Raw genomic sequence first — 25,244 nt, forward strand, 5'->3', positions numbered from 1 at the left:
CCACATTGATGCAGTGCTTTGTTAAAAAGTAGCCCAGCCATATCCGAGTACTGAGTGCATATCTGCATAAATGAACATACTTTTCAGATGGTCGACATTCCTTTAGGCCAATAAAGATAAAATGACAAAAATCATACTTGCCCTGAAGACCAGTTCGGGCGAAACATGTTGCCTTTTAAATGTTGTAATGTATCATTAAAGTACATTGATTTTACTCTCCCTCTTCGTTTTGGTCTGATGTAATTGAGATACTGGCTTTTTGATTTTCATGATCTACGTATGATGTAAACCTTTGCACGATATTTCAGTTCTTTGGAATATACCTGCATTTCAATTTTAAATCATATGAATAACATAGCAGGCTCAAGTTTCAAAATATTTTCTTTTAATTAAAAAACAAAGTCAGAAAAAGCATGACCAAGACCATAATATCACCAGTTTCCTTGCTTTGTGACATCAAGGTAAACCAATACCCATACATACCTTAATGCCATTGAGATAATATCTGTGCATTTCCCCCGCATTCACCTGCATGTGTTACTGCAGTTATCTTATTACCCAACATTGAACAAGTACAGACAGATGACAAATCAAAGGTTTACCTGAAGAAATTAGGTAAAAAAAAAACCAAATGCTGGACATTCCAGCAATTAGCAACCCATCATGCTCCGACTGTGGTGTACTATAAAAAATTAAGTTTATTTTGGATCGAGGTGACAAAATAAATATAGATGATCTAAGTGAAAGAGTAATAAGAGCTTCAGTTATAAACACTGCTCAACTGGCTGTGGCTAGTGGTTCAATAGGAACAGTGCCTAAAGTGACCTCTGCATTAATAATACATATTCACTGTAAGGTGGAAACCTTATGTCCAAAACAGTTTCAGAGTATGGGAGAAAAAAAGAACCAGGATTCAATGGATCAAATGTAGTCACAAGCTCATTAATACGTTTCATTGGTTCAATAGTTATAAAACCCACACACACTTTAACCACTTTCACATATTTTGTAGGCAGTCATGTACGCCAGGGGAAAGAAAGTTGAAATATGGAGATACAAGCTTTCTGACCGACAGCAACAATATGTCAGCAAATATGTAAGAATTATGGTCGAAGGCGCACAGTCAATGGCAGTGATGTTCATGCATTGGTGTGATTTGTAAAACAGTCGATGCAGATCGTGATCAGACTAAGAACAGTCAAAGTATGGTTTAAACTTTAGGTCCACTTCCCACTTGGGAAGGGTCACTGGCAGTCTGGCACTGCAAATCAATGTCAGTTATTACCTTTATCCTTTGACTAAACATTTCTATCCTGGGATGGGAGTGATCTCCTCTAGGATTAGAATGCCCTGAAGCATTCGACGAGTATGACAATTATGGCAATCACATGCCAATGGCCTTCGAGTTACCCTATGTCAACCAAATTTGAACACGCCGGGAGATTTTGTAGCTAGATGTTTGATAGCGCTTCCCACCACCATCATCAGAACACCAAATGGGGGATACCTTGTTAATAATGTTATAATGGTGTTCCATCACTCCTGACTTGTACAATCTATGCTAGGGTGCAACGGAAGCCGTTCTGGCAGGCTGTGGTAACTCAATTTCCTTTATTTTGTCACCTGTATATTCTATAGTAATTACTGCGACCAAGAGATACTCCAGGACCAAGATGGACAACATTTATTTCTATCAGAATAGTCAGTACTCTGATTCAGAATCCAGTTTAACAATCAAACTAATGCACGGCTACTTCTTCTGGCCAAAACCCAGTTTGGCCATTATGGAACTATAAGAAGGTATGTTTTACAAGGTCTCAAAGTGACACGTGCATAGATTTAGTTACAAACCCTGATCCTCAAAGAGGGAAAATGAGGGTAAGATCCCAAAAGGTAAACCATCAGATACTTATCATACCCGCAGTTGTCCAGGCAACATACATACAGACCAGCATGACCGAAGCTTCTAAATGCACTGTAGTAACAAGACTACTGTCTGTGTCTGATGGCCTTTGAGTCAAGATAATCTGAAAACAACTTGAGCTTGGAGAACACCAGTCCATATTATTAGGAGAAACAAGTTAAACAACTATGCATCCATTCATACTTATTAAGCTCTGAAATTATGTGGCACATTTGACACAGAAGAATACCGACTTAAACAGCTTCAGGGCACTGGGGCTGTTGGTGTTTCTGGTTAACAGAAGGTTATAGTGATTCATTTCAAATAATACAAAAAAAAGGATTTCAAGAAAACTGGTTAATACAAGCAATAATGGCTATAGCAAATGGGAAAGAAAATGTTCACGTTAAAATGAACCACGTCAGTCGTTAACTACAAAAGCTTGTAGAGCACCATATCTGCAAAAAGCAATCACCTCTGAATACAAAATACCGGTAGGTCTAGATGCCAACTGTGATCAACCTACCCCCATCAACAGTATGCAGAAGCAAAAACAAACACTCAAAATAAAACTAAATTAAATAAAAATCATAATGCAGCATTGACACAATGTAGTATGTAAAATAAAAAGTACTGTTAAAAAAACTGAGTTCAATACTCTTATTTTAAAAACGTTTATGAATGCTTTGCAAACCTCACATGGCAAAGTACATGGCTGTGAGTATTTTACTTTGTTCCAAGGTACTGAAATGTACTGAAATCTACATGTTGTCAGCTGACAAACTGGGGCCATTTTGATGTGCATGTTGAGGCTCACAGTTCATAGAAATGGAAATCGGTACCGCATAACACTACTTTCTCCACATTTAAGTATGGCATTGTATCCACCACCACCACCACTGCAGCTTATGAAACTGACACCATGTCTAAAAAAAGACTAACTGGTTTGAGAACTGTGAACTGGGCAAGTTCGAAAAGAAAAGACCATGAAAAATATGCTCTTTTAAAAACCGTTGCACCAGGCCTGTGCAATGTAACAGAGAACTTAATTCCACCATGTTCATCCCAATTGTTTTAGATAACACCACCCAGGCGTGTCATAATCCCTTTGTTTGTCCTATTTTATATGTCCTGAACATAATCAAAAACTCTGTGAAGGCAGTGGAAGTCCAACAGATAGCTGCACCATAGATGAAATGGCCTTCCTGTTGATCGTGATCAACAAATTCTTGATATGATAAAAAAGGTAACATGACATGATATGTACTGTATGTACTGGTGGCAATAAGTGTCCATGACATGATATGTATGTAGTGGTAAACGAGCAAAACTCTTGCACACCTACAGATCGACACCGATGGCCGACCGACGCACAGTAGAAGGAAACACTCCCCCGTTCGCCATCTTGCCCAACTGCAAAGATAAATGTAACGGGAATGGCAACGTTTTGGTCTGGAATCCTTCCATCAAAAGTCTCTGCACTGACATTTTGTGATTTCCGTTACGTTTTAATTTGCAAGTGATGAAGATGGTGTGCTGGAGTCTTTTCTTCCATGCGTGTAGTGGTGACAAAGAGTCCATCACAGCGCTGCTGTGGACATGATGTTTGGACTAGAGCCACCAACTGAGCGGGCTCGCCATTCTCTGCAGTAAAACTGACTGCTAGTTCCAGGGTCAATGTGAGTGACTTCTGGTCAAAGTTTCCATTTTCCAAACAAATCCTTGGGAGAAGTAGGAGCTCCATTGTTGTAACAGATACGGTCTGGTTGGCTTAAAGTGGCAACTCACTTTCTGTGCAGTCTTTTTGGAGGTCAATGTAGAAGTTTTGTCCAAGTCATTGTGAAAAAGAAAGAACAGCCAGTATGACAAAGCTGTTATACCACCTGGCCACCAGGTGGCGGTCAGTCACACAGAAGGCCAAAGTGGGGTGGCTATCTTAGTCCAGCTCTGGAGGTCATCCACTCTAGACCTTGACATAAACTGTAAAAAATAAGAAAAAGGGAGAAAAGAAAGAATGAAGAGCCGTTTCAGTGTATAAACATACAGCATTCTACAAACTTTTTCATGTCAAGTTCCCCAAAATGTTTTGGCCACAATGGAGAAATGGTTCAATGGCTCAAAGTAAATGTAACGACTTTAACCCTATATACATCTGATTATTTGAAAATAGCCGATCTACAAGCTTGTAGATCAAAATGAATCTTGAAGGGATTTTTCTTTCTTTTTCACAATTCAAATCTTATAGGGGGTCCCTGGCACAAAATATTTTCAGATGGGGTCAACAGCCAAATACATTTGTTTATTTTTGGAACACAGTCCTTATTATACCCCAGGAAGAATAGTCCACACTGCGGTGTAGATTAAATCAGGTCCTTAACAAGTGCTGCTGTGTGGCCACTGGTGGTACGGATTTGGGCAGATTACTATTCAAGCACTTCTGTTTTCCTCTCTCGCAAAGTGAGAGAAGAAGAACAGGCTAATGTTTTACACACACACACACACACACACACACACACACACACACACACACACACACACACACACACACACACACACACACACACACACACACACACACACACACACACACACACACACACACACACACACACACACACACACACACACACACACACACACACACACACACACACACACACACACACACACACACACACACACACACACACACACACACACACACACACACACACACACACACACACACACACACACACACACACACACACACACACACACACACACACACACACACACACACACACACACACTTTTGGTGTCTTCACTTTTCTGCCCTCACTTGTATCTTCAATATGTACTTTGCTCAGCCAATCAAATCAATCACTATGGGGTGATCAGCCAATCAGCCAATGTTTGTGTTCACACAAACCCAGAAAGCTCGGCACAGGAGGGGCTAGCAATATACAATTACAATGTACGATGCGATCTAACACTAATACAAATATGACACGCTCTAACGATCTAACACTAACAATCTAATCGAAGTGGGAGTAACATCAGGACTTCTGTATGCACATGCATGATTTTCCCATCAGGACACGCCCTCCTCATTTAGTGGCAAAACATTGAGCAGCATGGCGCTCGTTGGAAATCACTCAACCGTCCTTGCCTACCACCCGTTTCTAAATGTCACATAATGCAGCAAAATGTTGTGTTATTGAAAACAAGCACTTCCAAACTCTGACACTTAAAAAATAATCAAATGCAGGGCCTTTCTTGACAGAAAGTAGCTCATAACGTTTCTATGGTGGATTTTCATGAAACAAAAACTATGCAGATAGAAAGAGGATAATTCAAGCTTTTCGTATAGCTGCAATGTTGGTGAGTTTAACATTGTTTAATGCAATCAGACAGGACTTTTCCGTTTGGATGAATGGGCTGTCAAGGCCAGAAAGTAGTTTTTTGCTACTCAGTGGGCATTCCCGCATAACTTCCAGGTACGATGATGTCACGCGCATACCCGCTATTGGAGGCAAACGGACGCTCTCGTCTTACCCCTCTCCTGTCAGCGCACAGCAAGACTGGATGTGCCAGGGGTGGTCTTTGATGGAGCTGAGGCTGAGGTATTTGGAGATCTCAGCTGCAGACATGCAGTCCTTCATGTCCTGCTTGTTGGCGAAAATCAACACGGCTGCCTTCCGCAGGTCCTGAGGCCAGACACAAGGATCAGGCGGAGAACAATGAAACAGGCACCGTGCACTAAGCATTCACCGTTTCAACATAGACTGGGAACAATGACGCTGCATCACAGTGGGAACCACCGACACTGGTCAAATGTTATCGTGTGTACTGTGTGTAGGGCACGGATATAGGATAGGTGGGCAAATAGGGACATATGGGCACCTTGATGTAAATTGCCTTTTTTGTCAAAAAATAAATAAAAAAAGTAAAGTATACATGATGTGAACATGCACAGTACATCATAAGTATACATGTTGTGAACATGCACAGTACATCATTATCATATTTTATCCTTCAACTTCTTGTTGCGAACGCAGTGAGCACTTACTATGAGACCTAGCAGATCATGTCTGTGTGTCCGTGTGTCCGTCCCCCCCTTTGTGCCCATATATGGAGCTGAGTGATTTGTTTGTCATTGATGCAACACACTCCATATTTGGACGTATAGCTGCTTTGGGGACTCCTTATATGGTTATGGCTGAGTCATGGTGAATTGTTATTGCAATTTACGATCTGCGTTCGCTTCCTGCGTTTGCGCGTCTTACTCGTCTATGGCTCAAAATGACTGGATATACATGTTTTGTAGAAATATTAGGTCTTAATTGCTGAATGTTTAACTTAAGCATGATCTAATAATTTGGCCACACACAGACTCTTCTTTGGTGCCTGCCTATCCTTTGTTCCCAAATACTGGGGGTCACGAGTACATTTCCCTTCAGTTTATTTTTTATTTCCCGTTTTTAGTAAATATTATTTCAAAAGATTTGCTAACATTTTGCCCCAAATAAAAAGATGCCATGGATAAAAACAACTTCAAAACATTTTCTGAAGAACTTCATAAATAAATAAATAAATAAGGAGGAAAAAAAGACATTATTGCGAACGCACTGAGCACTTACTATGAGACCTAGCAGATCATGTCTGTGCGTGCGTGTGTCCCCCCTTTGTGCCCATATATGGAGCTAAGTCCAAATATGGAGTGTGTTGCATCAATACGTCACCATGACTCAGCCATAACCATATAAGGAGTCCCCAAAGCAGCTATACGTCCAAAACCCAAATATGTACGAGCTGCGTTCGCTTCCCGCGTTTGCGCGTCTTACTGGTATAATATATACGTATTGAAAAAAACAAGATCTACAAGCTCACAATGCAATCAGACTGTGAGCTTGTAGAAGCGATTTTCACTAGTTTGGGTCATGGTGAGACATCACATTTCTATTTTGGGTCTGGAACCAGTGGTGTACCACAAAGCATTGGCCACTAGCACTGGATATCCCAACATTAAAACATTCCCAACAGGCTGCTTTTGTTTTCTTTCTTTGCTAGCTGCATATCATCCCGAGGAGTGGAGACCTGCGTCACCAAAATTAATGAGAAACTGTCACGCACGGCTTGTTTGTGTGCATGCATTTGGCTATAGCCACATATTAAAGTATTAGCCTGATTTTCGGATTTCCAAATGGTTACACTCTGGTGTTGCCCACAATGTTCCCTCATTGCCTATGTTCTGCCAATGATTAAACAATACGGTACCTTCCTTGTAGTTATTTATTTGATATAACCTATAAAACCATTACTTGATTTTACAAGCCGGGATCCTCAGCTTTCTAATCACGTGTACGATCATGTGGCAACTAAAATGTTTAAATAGTAGTGCCGGTATATTTAAAGTCTACACTAATTATACTTTCTATACTGTAGGCTTATTTTGACATAAGTATATACACCAGCCTGCTGGTTTCAACAATAGTAGTAGAGAGTGCGTGGCCAGCTTGTGGGTGTTTCAGCTAATCCTGCTACTGCCACCAAAATGTGGAATGACTTACAAAAAAAAACATAAAGGTTGTCTATTCCCTACCAAAACTCATAGTTTATCTCCTTTAACACGTTGATAGTAGAATCCTCTGGCCCCATTTCATGTTTTGTATCCCGCTGGATCCAGGAACACCATCAACACTTTATATAACTTTTTTTCTGTGAGCACCTGGTCATTCTGCTTTTATCATGTTCTGCTTTCTTGAAGATGCAGTCTAATAATAGCTCTCCATCCTCATGAAAGCACTTATGGTGCATGTGCATGAATTAATATGTGCATATATATCCATGACCATGAATGATCAGGGTCCCAGTTTGGGGGGCTGAAAATATGGTCAGTTGGTCACCCTAAGCCAAGTAGTTTACAATAGGTTCATCTCAACTAATCATCAGTACAAAACTAAATAAAGATATACTTCTAAGGCAGGAGGGGGGAAGGAAGCATATTTCACAATAAGATTCAATCATTTCTTCTGCTGGCCCTTGGCGGTGTAAAGAACTCTGAATAGTTTACCTCATGAGCCAGCATCCTGTAGAGCTCCTCTTTAGAAATGGCCAACCTCTCTCTGTCTGTGCTGTCCACCACCAGTATGACAAACTGTAGAACGGAGGCGGCAAAACAAATCACAGTAAGTAACAATTTCAAAGGCCATTTACAGCAGAGCACTGGAACACAGTGGGTGGGCACTTCTTGGCCGAAGACTTCACAATGGCCTTGCCCCCGATGCTGGTGACTGCTATGCTAATGAGCCTCTTTTGACAAGGAGAGACTGACAACACATGCCAGAAGAACAAGGACATCTAATTTTGGAGAGGTGTGTCAATGAGAGACAGTGAATACTGAATAGGAGAGGGTTATTGTCTGTGAGAATGCAGCAGAAGGCTGCTGGCAGATGTTGATATCAGTGTATTATGTCTAGTCTGCATCACGTTGTGCGTGTAGTGTAGTGTTTATATACAGTACATAATAACTGTATAGACTAGATGGTGTGAGCAGTATATACACAAGTGTAAGTGCATGGCATGCCTGTGGTTGCAAACACAGCCCAGGGTGTTCTTTTTTTCCCCTTACTCCTCCTCTCACTTTGTCCATACGCTGCAACACTCTCTGACCCTGGCTCTGCTTTTCTGATGATGGGCCCCTTTGTGGATGGGTGACCTCTGACTTGAGCCGCCCCAACTGCTGTCTGTGCTCTGAACAAACACGCCAGCTGCCATGCTCCGCTGCTGCCGGCCACTACTTTTGTCTCCCTCGCCGACGCAACATCTATTAGGGATTAAGAACTCGGCTATAGTTACAGCCTCATATTGCTGCAGTAGCACTGACAATGTGAGACTCCACTCTATCCTGGGCCGCTGCCAATAACAACATTGCAGTTTTATTGAATTCAAATCGAATATTAGGGATAACCTCGTCCAGCTGATCAATTCCGCTTTAGATGAGCTTCAGTCACGTGGCATTGTCGTGGAATTCAGGATCAATCCGTACTTGATGAGGCAATAGGAGTCGAGACAATATTCTAGGTGTTGATGGTTATGCTCTAATCATAATGTATATGAATCGTGTACATTATGAAGTACAATAGCACTCGGGTTGGTGATTCTGCCCATGATATCATGTACAATAAAGAATAACCATCACCCCCTAGAATGTAAATATATTGTGAATATAATTATGTTACAGTTCAAATCAATGTTACTTAAGAGAGCACTGCACTGACCTCTGTATTGGAGTAATAGGTATTCCATGAAGACCGGAGAGAATCCTGCCCTCCGATGTCCCACATCAGGAAGTGAGTGTTCTTCACCACTATTTCCTCCACGTTGCTTCCTATGGTAGGTGAGGTATGGACCACCTCATTCATCAGACTGGATGATAGGGGAAAAGGCGTGTCGGTCATCATTGCAAACAAATACAAATATACAGGCTTTTAGACAGAGTGGTCACAGTCAGCTACTACTACTACAACTACTTACAACTGGTAGAGTATTGTGGTCTTTCCTGCATTGTCCAGTCCCACAATTATCACCTTGTGCTCTGCAAAAATATGAAAACGACAGCAAATTAAGTATAGGATTTGTAACATGAGCCATGAATGATGATGGGTATTTACTATTTAGTCACCTCAACTAAGCTAATAAACCTTCTTCCTAAATCCACCCATATCGGGTGTGGCATATATGAAGGACCTCATTGTCATTTAATCACTTTGTTAAAAAAAGACCAAAGCAACAACATCCTACCAGAGGAATGTGGTAAATAAAGTATAGGCCTGAGGTCATGCCAATTTCCGCTGTAGGCTTTCCTTTCATTCATCGCAGTGGGTCGTTTCACAATCATAAGGACACTGAACTTCCTTCCTACAGTCGCCATTTCAAAGGCAACGCCACCTCCTTCTTCCAAGCACGATTCAAACCACAGCAACTTGCGCCCCCCATTCATATATCCACTAACACCACCATTTAAGAACCATGCTACTGTAAGGGGCACTTTAACACCTGCCTGCCAAACAGGCACACACAGACCAAAGGCAGAATCAACACTGGCACTTCCATGCTAGAATATCCCACTGGAGTGTTTTGACTCTTCCACCTCTTGAGGCCTCTGGTGGACGGAGAGGAAGGAAGTCTGGTCAGAGGGCCAATGATTCCAACAGTTTTTGGCACAACACATGTTGAAGGATGCATTACTGCATGTTTATTGCTTGTCGAGAGACAGCAGCTACGCTACCCTATGGTGGCCATGCATAGAGCTAGAGAAGAAACAAACCTCACTCGCTGTAAGAAGTCTTATGATTTAGGAGTCTTTTTTTAATAATGTTTTAAGATCCGCAGTAGCAGTCAACCAAACAGACGTGTTTCGGCACGCAGGCCTTCGTCAAGTGAATGTTACTCACAGACTGTGGATTGTTCTTTATGTATTATCAGAATCTGCACCCAGTGTATTCAAAGAACTTCTCACGACTGTCCTCAGGCTGAGCAAGCCTTTCCCTTGAAGTGACATGCACAGAGAATTTAGTCATAATCTCATCCAAGATCCCCAAAATAATAATAATAAATAAAACATTAAAATGCACACAAAAGCTAATTGTCCAGCCATGGACCCTTGCAATTGCATCCAATGCTTTGTATAATAACAAATAATACATTATGAATTCATGGCCACGGGGGAGTCTACCAACTCCAGGTAAGATCACGATGCTACTCCAACTCCAGTACATCTCAACAGAAGCAAGTGAAAAGCCGACAGTGGGAAGAACGCTATAATCCAGAATTGGAAAATAGGATTAGTAGTCTAAGACTATTATACTAACTGGACACATGTAGAAATGCAACAAAAGGTCAGTAGAATTGGTTCAAAGAGATTATTATGTTCACGTTTTCAGGTATTATGTTGAGGAATCTGAGGATCATCTCTCCCATTCTATAGTGTTGTTGTTACTAGGGGGCAATTTCATGCTTTGTCAAAGCTAAAATAAAACCATGACAGTGTCTTTCTAGTTAGCCAGTTTAATGCTAGATGGAAATGTTCTTACAAATAAATACTTTAATATCAACAAGTTGTGCTGATCATGTTGAACATTGCATTATCTATTCTGCCATGTACATAGTCGGTGAGAAAGGTTAGCGATGCGACCTTTCTCACCGACATCAACTAATTTAGTTACTGGGTTTTTTTGTAGCTTACTTATATTGGCAAAATGTTGCAATTAAATCTGGAAAAAATAAATCGCACTTGACGAATGAGGCGTATTTCCAACTGAAATAATAACAAGTTTACAACGAAATAACGACAATTCTGTCCATCGGACCCACAGTAGTTTAAATGGTGGATTTTAGTACAGTCTAATGCACAGAGCAGCTGGATAGTAAACCATGTTAGCTCAACGCTAGCTTTTAAGCTAGCTAAACAGCTGAACGGCTCTGCGGACTGTACAGCCGTTCATAACAGTAACATAACAGTTCACGTTTGACCCACCTTCATTACAAAAGAAACTCCACAGCTTAGCGAAGATGAGGCCCATTGTTGTTGACGGCGATGTAACGGTGTGGTTCCAGCTGCGTGGACGTGTGAACGGGTTTAGCGGCTGTCTGTCTGTTATGCGTAATGTAATGTGTGTGGGGGCTCAGCCTCACCACCACCAATCCACACACTAGTAGTTATGTGCTTCTTTCTCTGGCTAACATGAGCATGGATCTATCTTTCCTTTCCAACAGGACTCCATCTAAAAATCCAACAACTATTTCAAATGTTTTAGGGGGAGGATTCCTTTCTCGTTTGTGTCTGATCCGTCGCGGAAAGGCTCTTCCAGTCCACCACCGGTTGGTCGGTTCAGGTTGTGTTATCAGCCAGGCAGAGAGAGAGAGCGAGTTGCTGGCTGCTGGCCTGCTGCAAAGCAGAAAGCACGATTATTAGATGTGTGAGTGAGTGTGTTGTTGACTACACACACGGACGGCACCGCTACAGCCCGTTAGCTGGAGGAGGGGTTATAATAAAGTCATCAAGGACTGGTCGGTGATGTCACAGTCATGCGGAAGTGGTACCGTGGCGTTGCTCACTTTTTTGGCAGGAGGAAAACTCCTGAAAAAAATGTGCCCTTTTACAGTCAGTCAGTCCAGGTAAATTGGGATATTGTTTGAAATATATTCAACCAAGAATGAAATTATGACAAGTGACAACGCCATAATGTTTCTGCCTGGCCCTGGTAGCAGTGGCAGGAGTATAATCATCTTGTTGCCATGATATTTCCCAATAGAAAGGTCAAAACAAGCCCAAAAGAAGTGACTTTGTGGCTACCGGTATTTGAAAATAGCTGATCTACAAACTGACAGTGACAACACATTGCATTGCGACGCACTTCTTCTTGAGGAGACTAAGGAAAGTCAATCTATCCCACCTGACTCTGGAAAACTTTTTCCAGTGTAGGCCTACTATTGAAAGTAGGCTACATTGACCTACTGTATTACAGCTTGGTACGGAAACTGTACTGTTGCAGAGCGGAAATCACTGCAGAAGGTGGTGAAAACTGTGCAGCGTATTATAGGCTCCTCATTACCATCGGTTGAGTCCATCCACAAACAGCACTGCCAGTCTATGGCCCTCAGCATCATCAAGGATGCCTCCAGCCAGTCTATGGCCCTCAGCATCATCAAGGATGCCTCCCAACCATACTCCCAACCCAACAACAAACTGTTCCACCCCTCCCATTCACAGAGGCGAAAGGGCTACAGATGCCTCAAGACCTCAACCACCAGATCCAGAAACAGCTTCTTCCCCTCAGTCATTATTCTCTTGAACTCACTGACCAAGAGATAGAGTCCTCCACCCGCTTGTGTTGGACAAGTGGGATGGGGGGACGGGGTCCCCCCATCCCACGATACATCTGTCCCTCAAATGAACATTTTGGATCTGGTGACCCTAGTGCTACTACTAACACAATTATGATTGCTTTTTGTACTGAATTGGATGATGCCAACAGATTAATTTTGTTGTACATGACAAAATCCATCCATCCAGATCTGCTATTCTCAAAACAATCAGTTTAATACCGGAGAAAGACCATTCCACTGTGAACAGTGTGACAAGAGTTTCAGTTAAATAAGTCATCCGAAGACACACCAGCGTAGCCACAATGGAGAAAAACCTTACATCTGTAAACAATGTAACAACAGTTTCAGCCAGTTATAAGTAATATATTCTAATTAATGGCACACCAGCGTAGCCACTCCAGAGAAAATATGTAAATTTCAGCCAGCCAGGTGCCCTGCAAAGACATGAGCGTATTCACACTGGAGAAGAACCACTGCGAACAGTGTGAGTATTTTAGTCAAATAGGTAATCTGAACTAAGACACACCAGTGTAGCCACACCAGAGAAAAACCTTACGTCAGGTTCAGGTTCATTTATTTGTTTGTCCCTGTGGGGCGATTTGGTTTACAGCAAGGCATAACACAGGCAGGTAACATGAAACACAAAAACACAGTAAAAAGACACTTAGTACACATAACAATAAACAACAATAAAACAGGATGGCAGTTCAAGGTATCATTGTAACATTGTAATTCATAACATTTTCAGAACAGTTGTATAAATACATACAAGCGAGTCAGGTGACAAGTTACCTCCTCCTCCTATGGGCATTTAGAGCCTGGATAGCTATACAAGCACAAAGGAGAACTTATACCTATTGCTTTTGGCCCCTGGAAATTCTAGGCGAAGGCCAGAGGGAAGCAGCTTGAACTCAGAGCTGAGGGGATGGGATAGTTGTCCGTACAAATGGACTTGGCTTTCTTAAGCACCTGAACTCCGGCAATCTTTGAGGCCGTTCTCTGCTCTCTGTAAACAATGTGACAAGAGTTTCAGCCAGTTGGGTAATCTGAAGATACACCTACAGTATACCCACAAGGGAGAAAAACCTTTCCACTGTGACAAGAGTTTCAGCCAGTTAATTCATCCACCAGTGTAACCACAGGCGAGCTGCCAAGCTTGAAATCACTTTCTGGCAGGAGGAAACATGCTTTTTAAATAGCATAAATGGCCATATTATATATGTCCACTGGTATAGTGGTCTGATTGGGCTATAATGTGTTTGAAATACGGTATAATAATTACCGGTAGTACGGTACATCAAGCAAGCCATTTCGATGCAGAAAATACCAACGGTGGAAAAAGTATCAATACTGCAATGTAGGGCTGAACTTTTGGTATATACTTTTGCAATAATAATAATCAAAGTACAATATTTGCCTCTGAGATGTGGTGGAGTAAAAGTAAAAGTATTGGAAATTGGAAATACTCAAGTACAAATACCTCAAAATTGTACTAGGCCTACAGTACTTGACTTCCAGGCAGCATCAATCACAGAAATTCTGTCCTTATTTTATATAATTTGCACGCTCGCGAGATCAACAGCGAGATCTGACAGTTAAAATCACGCCCACTTAGAAGACCCGGAAGAAATGTGACGAGCGATGGAGGCATGGAGCGATCAAACGATAAAATCATAGAGTAGGCTATTAGGATAAAATCAATCATAGAGGATAAAATGGCTGTCTTGTGTCTTGCCTGGTAAAGCGTCCTGGAAATCAACTCGAGTGAGTAGTGAGTACTGTTCTAGCCCTATGTGTTATGTATTTATTATACAGTCATAGATTACTCCAACTTGTATAGCACTGCACTATACTTATTACTTAGAAGGCTATACCCAATGTTCAATTGCTGCGACTGTGCGACCTGTCACCTGAGTTAACTCTTGTCAGTTTAAAGTTAAGACAGAAAACGACGTGTATTTACTATTTAGTAAAAAAGAAAGAAATAATATATATTCTCTGATCTTTCCCCCTTTCCGCGAGCTTCACAGGGACAGCGATTCTCTTTACATGTGCTGCTGTCATTCACAGCAGCACATGTACATTTCCTTCAATGAATGAGCATGCGTGTATGGGATTGATTGAATACTAACATTTTGCAAATAGTACAGATCTGTACTGACTCGAGTCTGTACAGTCTGGTCATCGCGTACCTCATCGTACTTTTTTTAATGGGATCTGAATCTAGAGTTGCAGTACCCTCCATTGACTCCCCATTCATTCCAATTGCTTTTGCGATCTGCTTGTATTCAACTACGTTAAACTCACCAACATTGCAGCTGTAGGGAAACGGGAAAGCTTGAATTATCCTCTTTCAATCTGCCAAGCGTTTGTTTCCCTGGCTCCTATGCCAACAAAATGTGGAACGCCCTGAGTCAATAATACGCTCTGCAGTGATAATCTTTCTGTGTTCACGTTTGAAAGCACAAGCACTTCAATATCTCAATGTCCTGCTGCCTCCTGCATATTGCAATTTCGAAACAGATTTACAACAAGCACATCCAAACTAAAACACAGAAAAACAATCACAAATATATTGACACAGAATGTTGCGCATAACTTAAAAACTTGACAGAGACAAAGAGGATAACCAAAGCTTTCTGTACAGGTGCTACAACATAATCATATAGGTAGGTAGGACATTTCCGTTTCTTGAATGGGCTGTCAATGGAGACATTGCATCTTAGATGCAGAATGCAGCTGCAGATAGTATACCATAAATGTCTGTCTGTCTGTCTATCAAATTACATTGTATTAATTAGATTAAATCCTTTATTGTGCAGATTAATGATCTCAGAAGAAATGAAGAAATCAGTATTCCCACAAATCCACCTGCAGCCCGAAGTCCATGATCACCTCAAGAATGTCTTCTTAAACAATGAGGTGCGATACACTTCACAGCACTATAATATATATACCGAATATTTATTTGTGTGTGCGAGTACACTATACACTTGTGTGTGTGTGTGTGTGTGTGTGTGTGTGTGTGTGTGTGTGTGTGTGTGTGTGTGTGTGTGTGTGTGTGTGTGTGTGTGTGTGTGAACTTCAGTTGTTGTCAGCAGTGGGACAAGTGGATGCTGAACGGCGGTTCCAGAAGCTTCTTGAGTGCCTGTCCCACCCACCATCTTACACCTGTGTACGGGCCAGCACTCACCTAGCCTCTCTGGAGGAGATAAGGCAGAAACTTGGCGAAGAGCTGATGCAGGTAAAGCCCAGTGCCTTGGCTTTAAGCCATTTTGACCTGATATCAGATTCTAAAAATGTCTTCTACATCCTGACAGTTTTCTGAAAAAGCTATGTTTCTATGTCAGTCGATTTTTCAAAAATAGCAGACATACAAGCTCGTAGCGTGCCACTCGGCACTATGAGCTTGTAGATCTGCTATTTTTCAATAGCTAAAGCTAATGCTAACACCAAAAGGGGTTCCCGCCCTAAATAAGGCCCACAATCTAAAACCCCTGCTAACAAGCCCCCAGAGGCATTACATTCATTCAATTCCTTACATTCAACTGGAAAGTTAATTATGCACGGCCCCAAAAAAGTTGCACAGCAGATTCCACAACAATACACAGAATTGGAACTGTGGACACTGGACAGACGGACCAACCACAGCACACTGGAACTTTTGATCAGATTCATCAACAACGCTCCTTTAGCCTTTTCAGAATCCTCTGTTCTGTTGCAGCAGCAGATGTGCAGTCCCACAACGGGGGACGTTTCCACAAAGATTCTCCTTCACCCACGCATTCCAGATGTGCTGCTCCTTCCTGTCATCGGACCGAGGTATGCGAGGAATGCCTGCAGAATGTCTGCCAAAATGTGAAAGACGCTTTTATAGATGGGGCCCCAAATCACCAGTATCACTCCTCTTCCCATGGTTCTGGAGGCATCTGAGGCCAAGCCACATGTCGATTTATGGCCTGCAGGGAAAAAATAGAAAATCCTCTCTATAATAAGACATTCAGTATGGGTTCACTCGCTGACATTGAAATACCGTCTCGTTAACGATTCAAAGTGTGAATATGAATCTCTGTTGTCGGGCAGAAACCTCTTATCTCCATATTCAAACTTTTTGCGTGTTTTTGTTTTGGTAAATTAACGCGTTACTTGATTTTTTACGACAGTGTCACACAAAAGCGCCAAAAGTAGCAGATTCACAAACTCGAGCCACAAGCTTTGAGCTTGTAGATCTGCTACTTTTGCTTAAAAATAAACAGAAAAATGAAGTGTTCGTATTGCAAGTGCAGACGGTGTGTGGGTCTTTGTGCACTTATGTGCATTTCTTGGGAATACATTGAGCCTTGCCTACGCACCCGTCTCAGAGCCTATCAGGTGTGCATACGACTTTGTTGCTTAAAAATAAACAAAAATTGATTTATGAAAAGGCAGTTTTGGAGTGTATGAGGTTTCCACCTGTTTATTTTATTTTTGAGTGGCGCTAGCCCCTCCTATGCCCAGCTTTGTGTGTACCACATAGTGATGATTTGATTGGCTGAGCACGGAATGTGTAACCTGACGCTGCCAGATCCAAAAAGCTTGCTACACAAATTTGTTTCACAGCTTATTTGGATCTGGGATCGCGGAAGCAAATTCGATGACGGGGCTGTTCCTTTTTTTCAAGATACATGGTAGATGATTGGATGGGAGCGTCTGTCTATCACCGTGTGGGCGTGCAAACACAACCAATCATATCGACGTGTCTATATACCGTCACATCCGCATCCCGCCTTTAGCTCACGCTGATTGGTTCGGTACGAAGCAGATCTGACTCAGGGCTCAACTCCGTCAGAGATCCCAGATGAGTGTTGTGTTGGGGAATATGTTTCCGCAATACCGCCCTCATCTGGCAGCGTCAGGTTACGGAATGTGATCCATGATGATGTACTGTATGGCGATAAGAGCGTCCCTCACTTAACCACACAAGTGTGATTTATTTTTAAAATGTCCGCCTTTATGTGGATAGTAACAGTTGAGATAGACATGAAACAGGGAGATAGACTGCGAGTGACTCTTAGCAAGGGTCGTCGGGCTCTGGAATCAAACACGCGGCTCGCTGTCAGGCTGCATTAGAGCGAATGTGGTATGCACCTTAACCACTAGGCCACTGGCGCCCCCCAGAGAGACAATAATATGTCACTTGAACTGTTTTTTGCTCCCAGGCCAGTGACACAGCTGAGGTCTGAGGTGGTGGTCGGGGCACTCTGTGGCAATGCGGTTCTCAGAGGTGCTCACGTCTTTGCTCCAGGGATCATCGCCACACCGAAGTGTAAGAGCAGGAAAACAAGTCAAATTGTATATTTTCTTTTTGATGAACTACTTTAAGAACTAAGATTTCTATTGTTAATCTGTTGAGACATACCCAGTGGTCTGGATGTGGCCTTGGCTTGATGTATCCTAAATCCTACCTGTGGTGTGTTTTTAATTTTTTATTATCATCAGTCATGAAGTGCGGAGATGTTGTGTCTGTCTTCTCTGACATGGAGGGAAAATGCACACGGGGAGCCAAGGCCTTTCAGGGAAAGAAGGTTTTTCTGGGAAATGGAGTTTCTGAAATGGACCGCTCTAGAATCTTCTGTGCAGATGAACCCGTCAAGTAAGTAGGCTACTATGGTCACTATATCAAAAAATTATAATAATTAGGGCGGCAAGAAAATGAAGCAAACTGTATTTCAGGTCAAACGCTGTATGCATTTTGTGACAGTTTTAGATGGATTGTTTGCTCGTGTATAGACAACAAAAAGGCTCACACACTGAAACTGAGGCTCTTTAGAGGCCAACCTTACTTACAAAAATGCAAAAAGTTCCATGGTGAAATAAAATGACAGAGACTCTGACTCTGTCAGAGACTTTACAGGGAAAAAAAGTTTTTCCTTTCAGTGTGTGAGCCTTTTTGTTTATGGAATTTCATGCTGGCCTCTCTCACCTGGTTGCAGCCCTATAGTAAGCCTTGAGTTTAGAGCACAAACTTCCTACAGTACCTTTAGCTGGAGCCCTGATTTGACTACTGAAAGGTTCTTGGTTCCTACAATACCTGTGTGTCCTGAGGAGGGAGACGGTTGTCCTCTATCTGGTGCTGCAAACAGCTGGCTACATCAGAACAACTTTGTATTTCAGGGGTGTTGGCATTCGGATGGTGGAACCACTCTACCAAAGTCCTTGCTTTGATGGAGTACTTCCTAGCTTGGCATTCCTTCAGGTATTTATTTATTCTCTTCCTTTTCTTCTTGGAATGTTTCAAGCACAAACTCTGTGACTTGCTAGAGCAATGCTACGGCCAGACTTGTGTCGTCTCAGACCCCTCACAACTAGGGTTGGGATCCGGAACCGGATACAATGTTGAGGAACTAGAATCACATTGTGGAACCGTTTTTCGGAACTGGCTTATCACACTGTCAGAGCTGGATATGTGGACTTCACGTCTGCTATATAATTACAATACTGGTGTTTCTCAAAACTTTATCATTTCAAGGACCACCATAACTCTGAGAGTGTACAAATGGGACCCGTAAGTGTTTGGTTCCATTTGCACATTCAGAGTTACAGACCTGTATGTCTCAGTTACAGATCTATGAGGGTCCATTTGGAACCCCCTATAGGAATCATTAAAGGGAACCGTTAACAACTGGACCGTTAATCGTTAAGGATCCCAACCCTACTTGCAACTCGATATACAGTATTTAAAGTGTGTTTTCTAACTGTAGAACCTTCCATCTGTATTGGTGGGACATGTTCTGGGGCCTCGCCCTGGAGAACGCATCCTAGACATGTGTGCTGCTCCTGGGGGGAAGACGTGCCACATCGCTGCCCTCATGGGCGATCAGGTGAGCCTCTTTTGTTGTCTGGATGGTGTCTTGCTCCACCAAGTTTCTGCAGAGTAGACTGCAGATAATGTATTGCTGCTATTTGACCTGAAGGTGGAGCTGTTGCATTGCTCTTTTTCTGCCTTGTTTTGTGACTCCTGGCTTGTTTCTTCCTGCCCGATCACACAGGGTGAAGTGTTGGCACTGGACAGGATCCAAAATAAGTTGGAGCGCATTCGTCAGAACGCCCAGATGTTGCGTCTGCACTGTATCAAAGCTTATTGCTTTAACAGCACTCGGGCGGTGAGCAGTGACCCAGCCCAGGAAACTGAAGGTACAGAATGTCAACATGGACTCCATGTAGGCTCCTCTGCTCTGAATTTTTTTTTTTATGATCTTAATTTTTATAGTGTTACACTTCCAATTTTATCTGCTCATTTCTTTGTGTCATCAAATTCCACTTGTTTAATCTATATCCTGACTGCGTTCTCTAAAAAGCTGGAGAGACATGGAGACTCCTGTTACTGAACAAACACAGTACTATCACAATATAGAGCACTTTAGATACACTTATTTTAACCAAATAAAATCACTTACACTACCTTTAAACACAGCACTTGAGTAAATGTACTTATTTACCTTCCTCCGCAGGTCTTTACATAACAGCATGCATCATTGTGTTCCAGGACCTCCCTTCCTCCCGGAGAGTTTTGACCGGGTGTTGCTGGACGCTCCCTGCAGTGGTCTGGGCCAGAGGCCCAACATGGCCAACACCTGGAGCCTGAAGGAGATCCGCTCCTACCAGCCGCTGCAACGCAAGCTGTTTCAGGCTGTGAGTTTTGAAGCCGCACACCAAATATATCGTCATCGGACGTATCCCGTTAACACAGATTGAAGACCAGGCAGATTCTACCAAATGTCTTCTGAATCCTAACAGTTTTCTGAAAAAAACTGTCAGTGGTGCTCAAACCTTTTCATGTCAAGGACCCCCAAAATTATATATATTTGGCCGCCGACTCTCTATCTTAAAATATCTTGTTCCAGGGACCCCCAGAAGCTGAAAGATATGAGATATCTATATATATATTCAAAGATTTGCACACGTTTTCACGATCTTTCAATAATAGCAGATCTACAAACTATGAGCTTGTAGATCTGCTTTTTTCCAATAGCTAATGTTTAAAATAATAATAATAATAATAATAATGAATTGCATTTTTATAGCGCTTTTCCAAGTGCTCAAAGCGCTTTACAATGGTTCATTCATTCATACATTGGGAGTTAAAATAAGGGTTAAAGTGGTTAAAAGCTAAGGTGACAGAGATGCGTTCCATGTCTTAATGGGTTAATGTTCAATGGTGCCACGTGTGGCTTGAAGCATCAGTGCACAATCAATCTGAGAACCCATCGGCAAAAAAGGAGAAACAGTCCCCTCTTGATGTTAGTCAACAGTCCGTCTCGAGTAACCTCGCCTCACCAGGCTTTCCACCTCGGAGGAAAGCCTGGTCTCACTCTGTTGCAAAAGTGCTGTGTGAACCGGTCTGGAACGGATGATATCGCTACGTCATGTTGTAGTATTGTTTTGTAGTCATCAGGCAGGAACAATCAAACGGAACTTCCTTTTCCCTCAAACTGGAAGAATAACAATAAAAGCTCTCGTAGCCTGCAGCTTTTATTGAGAAAAATCGGTTGTAGTGATGACTACAAAATAATACTACAACATGACGTAGTGATATCATCCGAAATGGAATGGTGTCAGACTAGTGCACAATCAACATCTACTGTGAATATAATGGATGTTTCATGATATTGGCACTGTGGCCACTAGATGGCAGTGTGGGACTATCGTAGCCCATCACTTTGGCTGTTTCATGAACGGATTAAATGGGAAAGTCCACCCTAAAAACAGCCATAACATTAAATATCATTGTCATGCAGGATTAACGCCAGCGATATGTATGATTGCAGGCCGTGCAGCTGCTGAAGCGGGGCGGCGTCCTGGTGTACAGTACCTGCACTGTGACTCTGGCAGAGAATGAAGAGCAGGTAGCCTGGGCCCTCAAAGCATTCCCCTGCCTCTCTCTACAACCCCAGGTACTGTAAATAACATTATATTTGAACTCATTTCCCTGCCTTTCACTCACTGCCACATGGGCGTGAGACAGCGAGCACCCACTGGGGATGCCCTGGATGGCCGGGTTAAAAATGCTTTGTAACAGTGTGCACTGTGCAGGATGCCTGATACTGATATGCTCTTAATTACCGCATGTAATTCTGAACGGATTTCTGTCATTCAAACACTCTCTCTGTAATCTTCAACGTCTGATTATTATTCCTTGGGCCAGTTATCACCCGCCAATAATCCAATTGTACAACTTGAAATGTAGTCTACATTTTCTTCTCTCGCTTTCTCTCCGTTGATAAGTACGGAGGTTTTGTCTGTGCTTCTGCAATTCCTTTTTTGTCAGCGCAACCATTTGTTGCCTAGTTAGTCTGTTGAAAATTGCCTGTCTGGCCAAAAATGGCAAGGAGAAGAAAGGAGGCGAGATCATAGAGTTACGGCGAGATACAGGCATGTTCTCAGATTGAATAAACAGGAAGTGAACGGCGGAGGAGATCTTGCAATCGGGCATGAGTGTCGGGCAGAAACCTTGTATGAAAATATTATATTACATTGTCGATCTACAAGCTTGCAACACGTCACATAGCATTGTGAGTTGTGACACAATGTGAGAATTCTGTTGGACTTATGAATATTTAACCAATACAAAAATCTTAACAAGCGCTTGGGACAAAATAACAATAGATCCATTGGAATATATATTTTTTCAGATTGTAACGGTTTTAGATATATACAAGGTTTCCGCCCGACAGCGACGAGGTTCATGTCAGTCTGTCTTTACTTTCTGTCTCTCTCAGGAGCCTCACATCGGATCAGAGGGCATGCTAGGCGCTGGCCTATCACCAGACCAGCTGCGACTCCTCCAGAGGTTCAGTCCTGAGCTCAGCTGGGACCAGACAAAGCCAGACGGCTCCTCAGGGTCCCTCACCGACCAGGCTAATGGAGACACCATAGGCTTCTTCATCGCCAAATTCCTGAAGAGCTGAGTCTACACCGTTGCAGAACATGCGATCCCCCGTTTGTATACAACGCGGTATTGTTTGCACCAACCGGCTCGTACGGTGGACCGCCGAGAGGAGCGAGGTTGTTTACAGAACGACAGTCCGTCTGCTCAGACGGGGACAGTGTGGATATCAGACACTCGCAGTGCTGTTTACGTCTCCCTCTCTGCGGCTGCTCTCCCAAACTGTGAGCCTTATAGGGGATGATGAGCTTTATAAACACCCAGTGACTGAACATGAAGCACAAGACGACAGGGTCTAATTAACGGCGTGGCTTCCCAGTGGAACTCTGATGTCACGTTGATCATGGCCTCATATTGATGACGCCAGTCCTGCCCAAATGGGACAGAAGGGCAAACGGAGGGACGGACACAAGGACGCGAGTGCTCCGACTCTCCCCTAAAGCCCAGTCCGCATCAATGATTCACAATGCAACAAGTTGAAACGTGCAACATATTGCGATGGTTTCTTTGCATCACAAATCATTGGCGCGGGCCGAGCTTCAGGCGTCGCTCTGTAAAATAATCGAGGGGGGAGAGAGAGAAGCAGAGGGAGAGCCCACCAGGGACAGAGAAGTAGAGACAGGGAGCCAATGGATATCAGTGAATGCAGCATTGCTTGCGTCGTCATACCAACAATGACGACACAGACAGCTGCCATGGCGACAGCGGATTTGTTGGCTGTGGGAGCGTGTGCGGATCAGGAAGTAGCAAGCAGAAAGAGGTCACGCAGGGTATTAACTATTTACTGCCTTTTACTAGTGGCTTAGTGGACCAGGACAACTGGGGCTATTGTAAGATGAAAATGATGCTGTTGTCTAAGTACTCTCTCTCTCTGCATCAGTGCAGTTAAATCGTTGCCACATTTAAATGGGGGTTGTATTTTCTGTGGGATTTCGGTTGGAAGTCTTTAAATTGATGTGCCATTTGGTTGTGTGATTTTTCTGCATTTCCTGTCTACAATATAGTAAAATTTGACTGTGCAAAACACTTTATTATTCAAATGTTGGTGTTTAAACATACAAAAATAATAAAACATTTTTAAAGATCATTATTATATGTCCAAAACTGTAACTTTTCAGGATTCAAATTGTAAAATGGCCAAAGTAGATCTACAAGCTAGAAAAGTGGCAGTGTCGAGCTTGTGGGTCTGCTACTTTTAATGCTTTTTGAGTGACACTAGAATGAGCAAGTAGGGGCATGCATTAAAAAAAATAAAGTTTCTGTCCGACATATTTTGAAGCATTTTCTGCTTTATCCAGATATACCGAGGGTAGAGAGAGAGAGGAGAGACGTGCAAGCCAAGACAGGACTCGGCGGTCAGTCAGTGAACAAGCTGGCTGAGCTACCAGGCAGCCCATCCATCACTAATTCTTTCAATGTAGAGAGTGAATTATGGCACAGGAATCAATCTCCTGTATATAGCAGCCTATAGATTAGGCCAGTGATACTCAACCTCAGGCCCGCGGGCCACATCAGGCCCGCGGGACCATTATGACTGGCCCACCAATGAAAATCTAAAAAAAAGAAAAAATAATCTGGAAAATGAAATAAAAATAAATAAATCTGAATGAAGTTATCTTTAATTACATTATTATAAGTAATACTATTAGAGTTGTACTATTACTCGAACGAAAATAATTTTATCTACTGGCCCCTGGCCCCTTGCCATTTTTGTAATGTGGCCCACAGGTAAATCTATTTGAGTATCCCTGGATTAGGCTTTAACAGCGCGACAGGCGATCTGGCCCACACTGGCAGACCCGACCTACGTGCATGTCACTTGCAATGACATTCAAAAGACCTTGATAATGACCTCATGGCTCACATCCTCTTCCCGGGGATAACACGACCGCCGCTCAATCCGTCAACACGAATGCATGTGACACTAGGCTGCTACCGAATCCACCTCCAAGCCAGACACCGTTTTATTGAGCTGTTGAGAAATGATTCAAACAAATGGCAACTTAATTCATTTGATACAGATATTTTAAATTAGACTTGAGACATAACCACCATTCTATTTAGCAACAAATACGTTATCACAATTCTGTCTGTGGTTTTGGGAGATTGTTATTTATTTGGCTCTTGGTGTGGAGAGACAGGGAAGGCAACATTTACCTACCGGTAATTTAAATGCATCCACCTCATCGCTACTGTTGTCATGACGATAAAAAAGAAATCCGGATTCATATATCAAATAGCAGACCTACAAGTTCAAAGCACGTCGTGTCTGCGGCACGTTGCGTGTCTGATTTCTTTGGCGCGAGGTGGAGCATAAATGAGGCTACAAAAGGCTGGCAGGTGGCTCTGCAGCAGATCCTCGCCGGCAGAGTTTTAGATGATTATTTATAGACAACGGTTCTCTATCCATCTGGATGGTCATCCTTTGGACCACCCAGCTCCTTGTTAGCAACCCCGTTATTGCCATACATTCTGGGTATCATCGCATGCAGCCATGCACACACGGCATAGTAAATCTAGACCACTTGTTAAGTTCTTGTCCTC

General features: G+C 42.6%; 2 protein-coding genes across 6 annotated transcripts; one reads left to right on the plus strand and one right to left on the minus strand.

Annotated features, from left to right (window-relative positions):
• Positions 1–383: 383 nt before the first annotated feature.
• On the minus strand, positions 384–11,905 carry arl8 (ADP-ribosylation factor-like 8). The gene is made up of 6 exons (XM_080793893.1): positions 11,424–11,905; positions 9,422–9,482; positions 9,166–9,313; positions 7,959–8,042; positions 5,441–5,592; positions 384–3,883 (listed from the first exon to the last, which is right to left on the minus strand). Exons 1-6 carry the CDS (start codon positions 11,467–11,469, stop codon positions 3,835–3,837), a joined length of 540 nt encoding a protein of 179 aa, XP_080650019.1. The 5' UTR covers positions 11,470–11,905; the 3' UTR covers positions 384–3,834.
• Positions 11,906–14,405: 2,500 nt separating this feature from the next.
• Positions 14,406–23,939, plus strand: nsun6 (NOP2/Sun RNA methyltransferase 6). Of its 5 annotated transcripts, none has more exons than XM_080793691.1 (12): positions 14,406–14,539; positions 15,598–15,697; positions 15,864–16,019; positions 16,500–16,597; positions 17,974–18,098; positions 18,254–18,407; positions 18,929–19,010; positions 19,516–19,635; positions 19,804–19,948; positions 20,301–20,446; positions 21,583–21,708; positions 22,534–23,939. In XM_080793691.1, exons 2-12 carry the CDS (start codon positions 15,602–15,604, stop codon positions 22,720–22,722), a joined length of 1,437 nt encoding a protein of 478 aa, XP_080649817.1. In that variant the 5' UTR covers positions 14,406–14,539; positions 15,598–15,601; the 3' UTR covers positions 22,723–23,939. The 5 variants fall into 5 exon arrangements, with proteins under 5 accessions (XP_080649817.1, XP_080649820.1, XP_080649819.1 ...); XM_080793694.1 differs by having other exon boundaries at positions 17,974–18,080; XM_080793693.1 differs by having other exon boundaries at positions 16,503–16,597.
• The last annotated feature ends 1,305 nt before the right edge of the window (positions 23,940–25,244 follow it).

The sequence above is a fragment of the Protomyctophum bolini genome (genome assembly GCF_963924005.1).
Source record: "Protomyctophum bolini genome assembly, chromosome: 21".
Classification (NCBI taxonomy): domain Eukaryota; kingdom Metazoa; phylum Chordata; class Actinopteri; order Myctophiformes; family Myctophidae; genus Protomyctophum; species Protomyctophum bolini.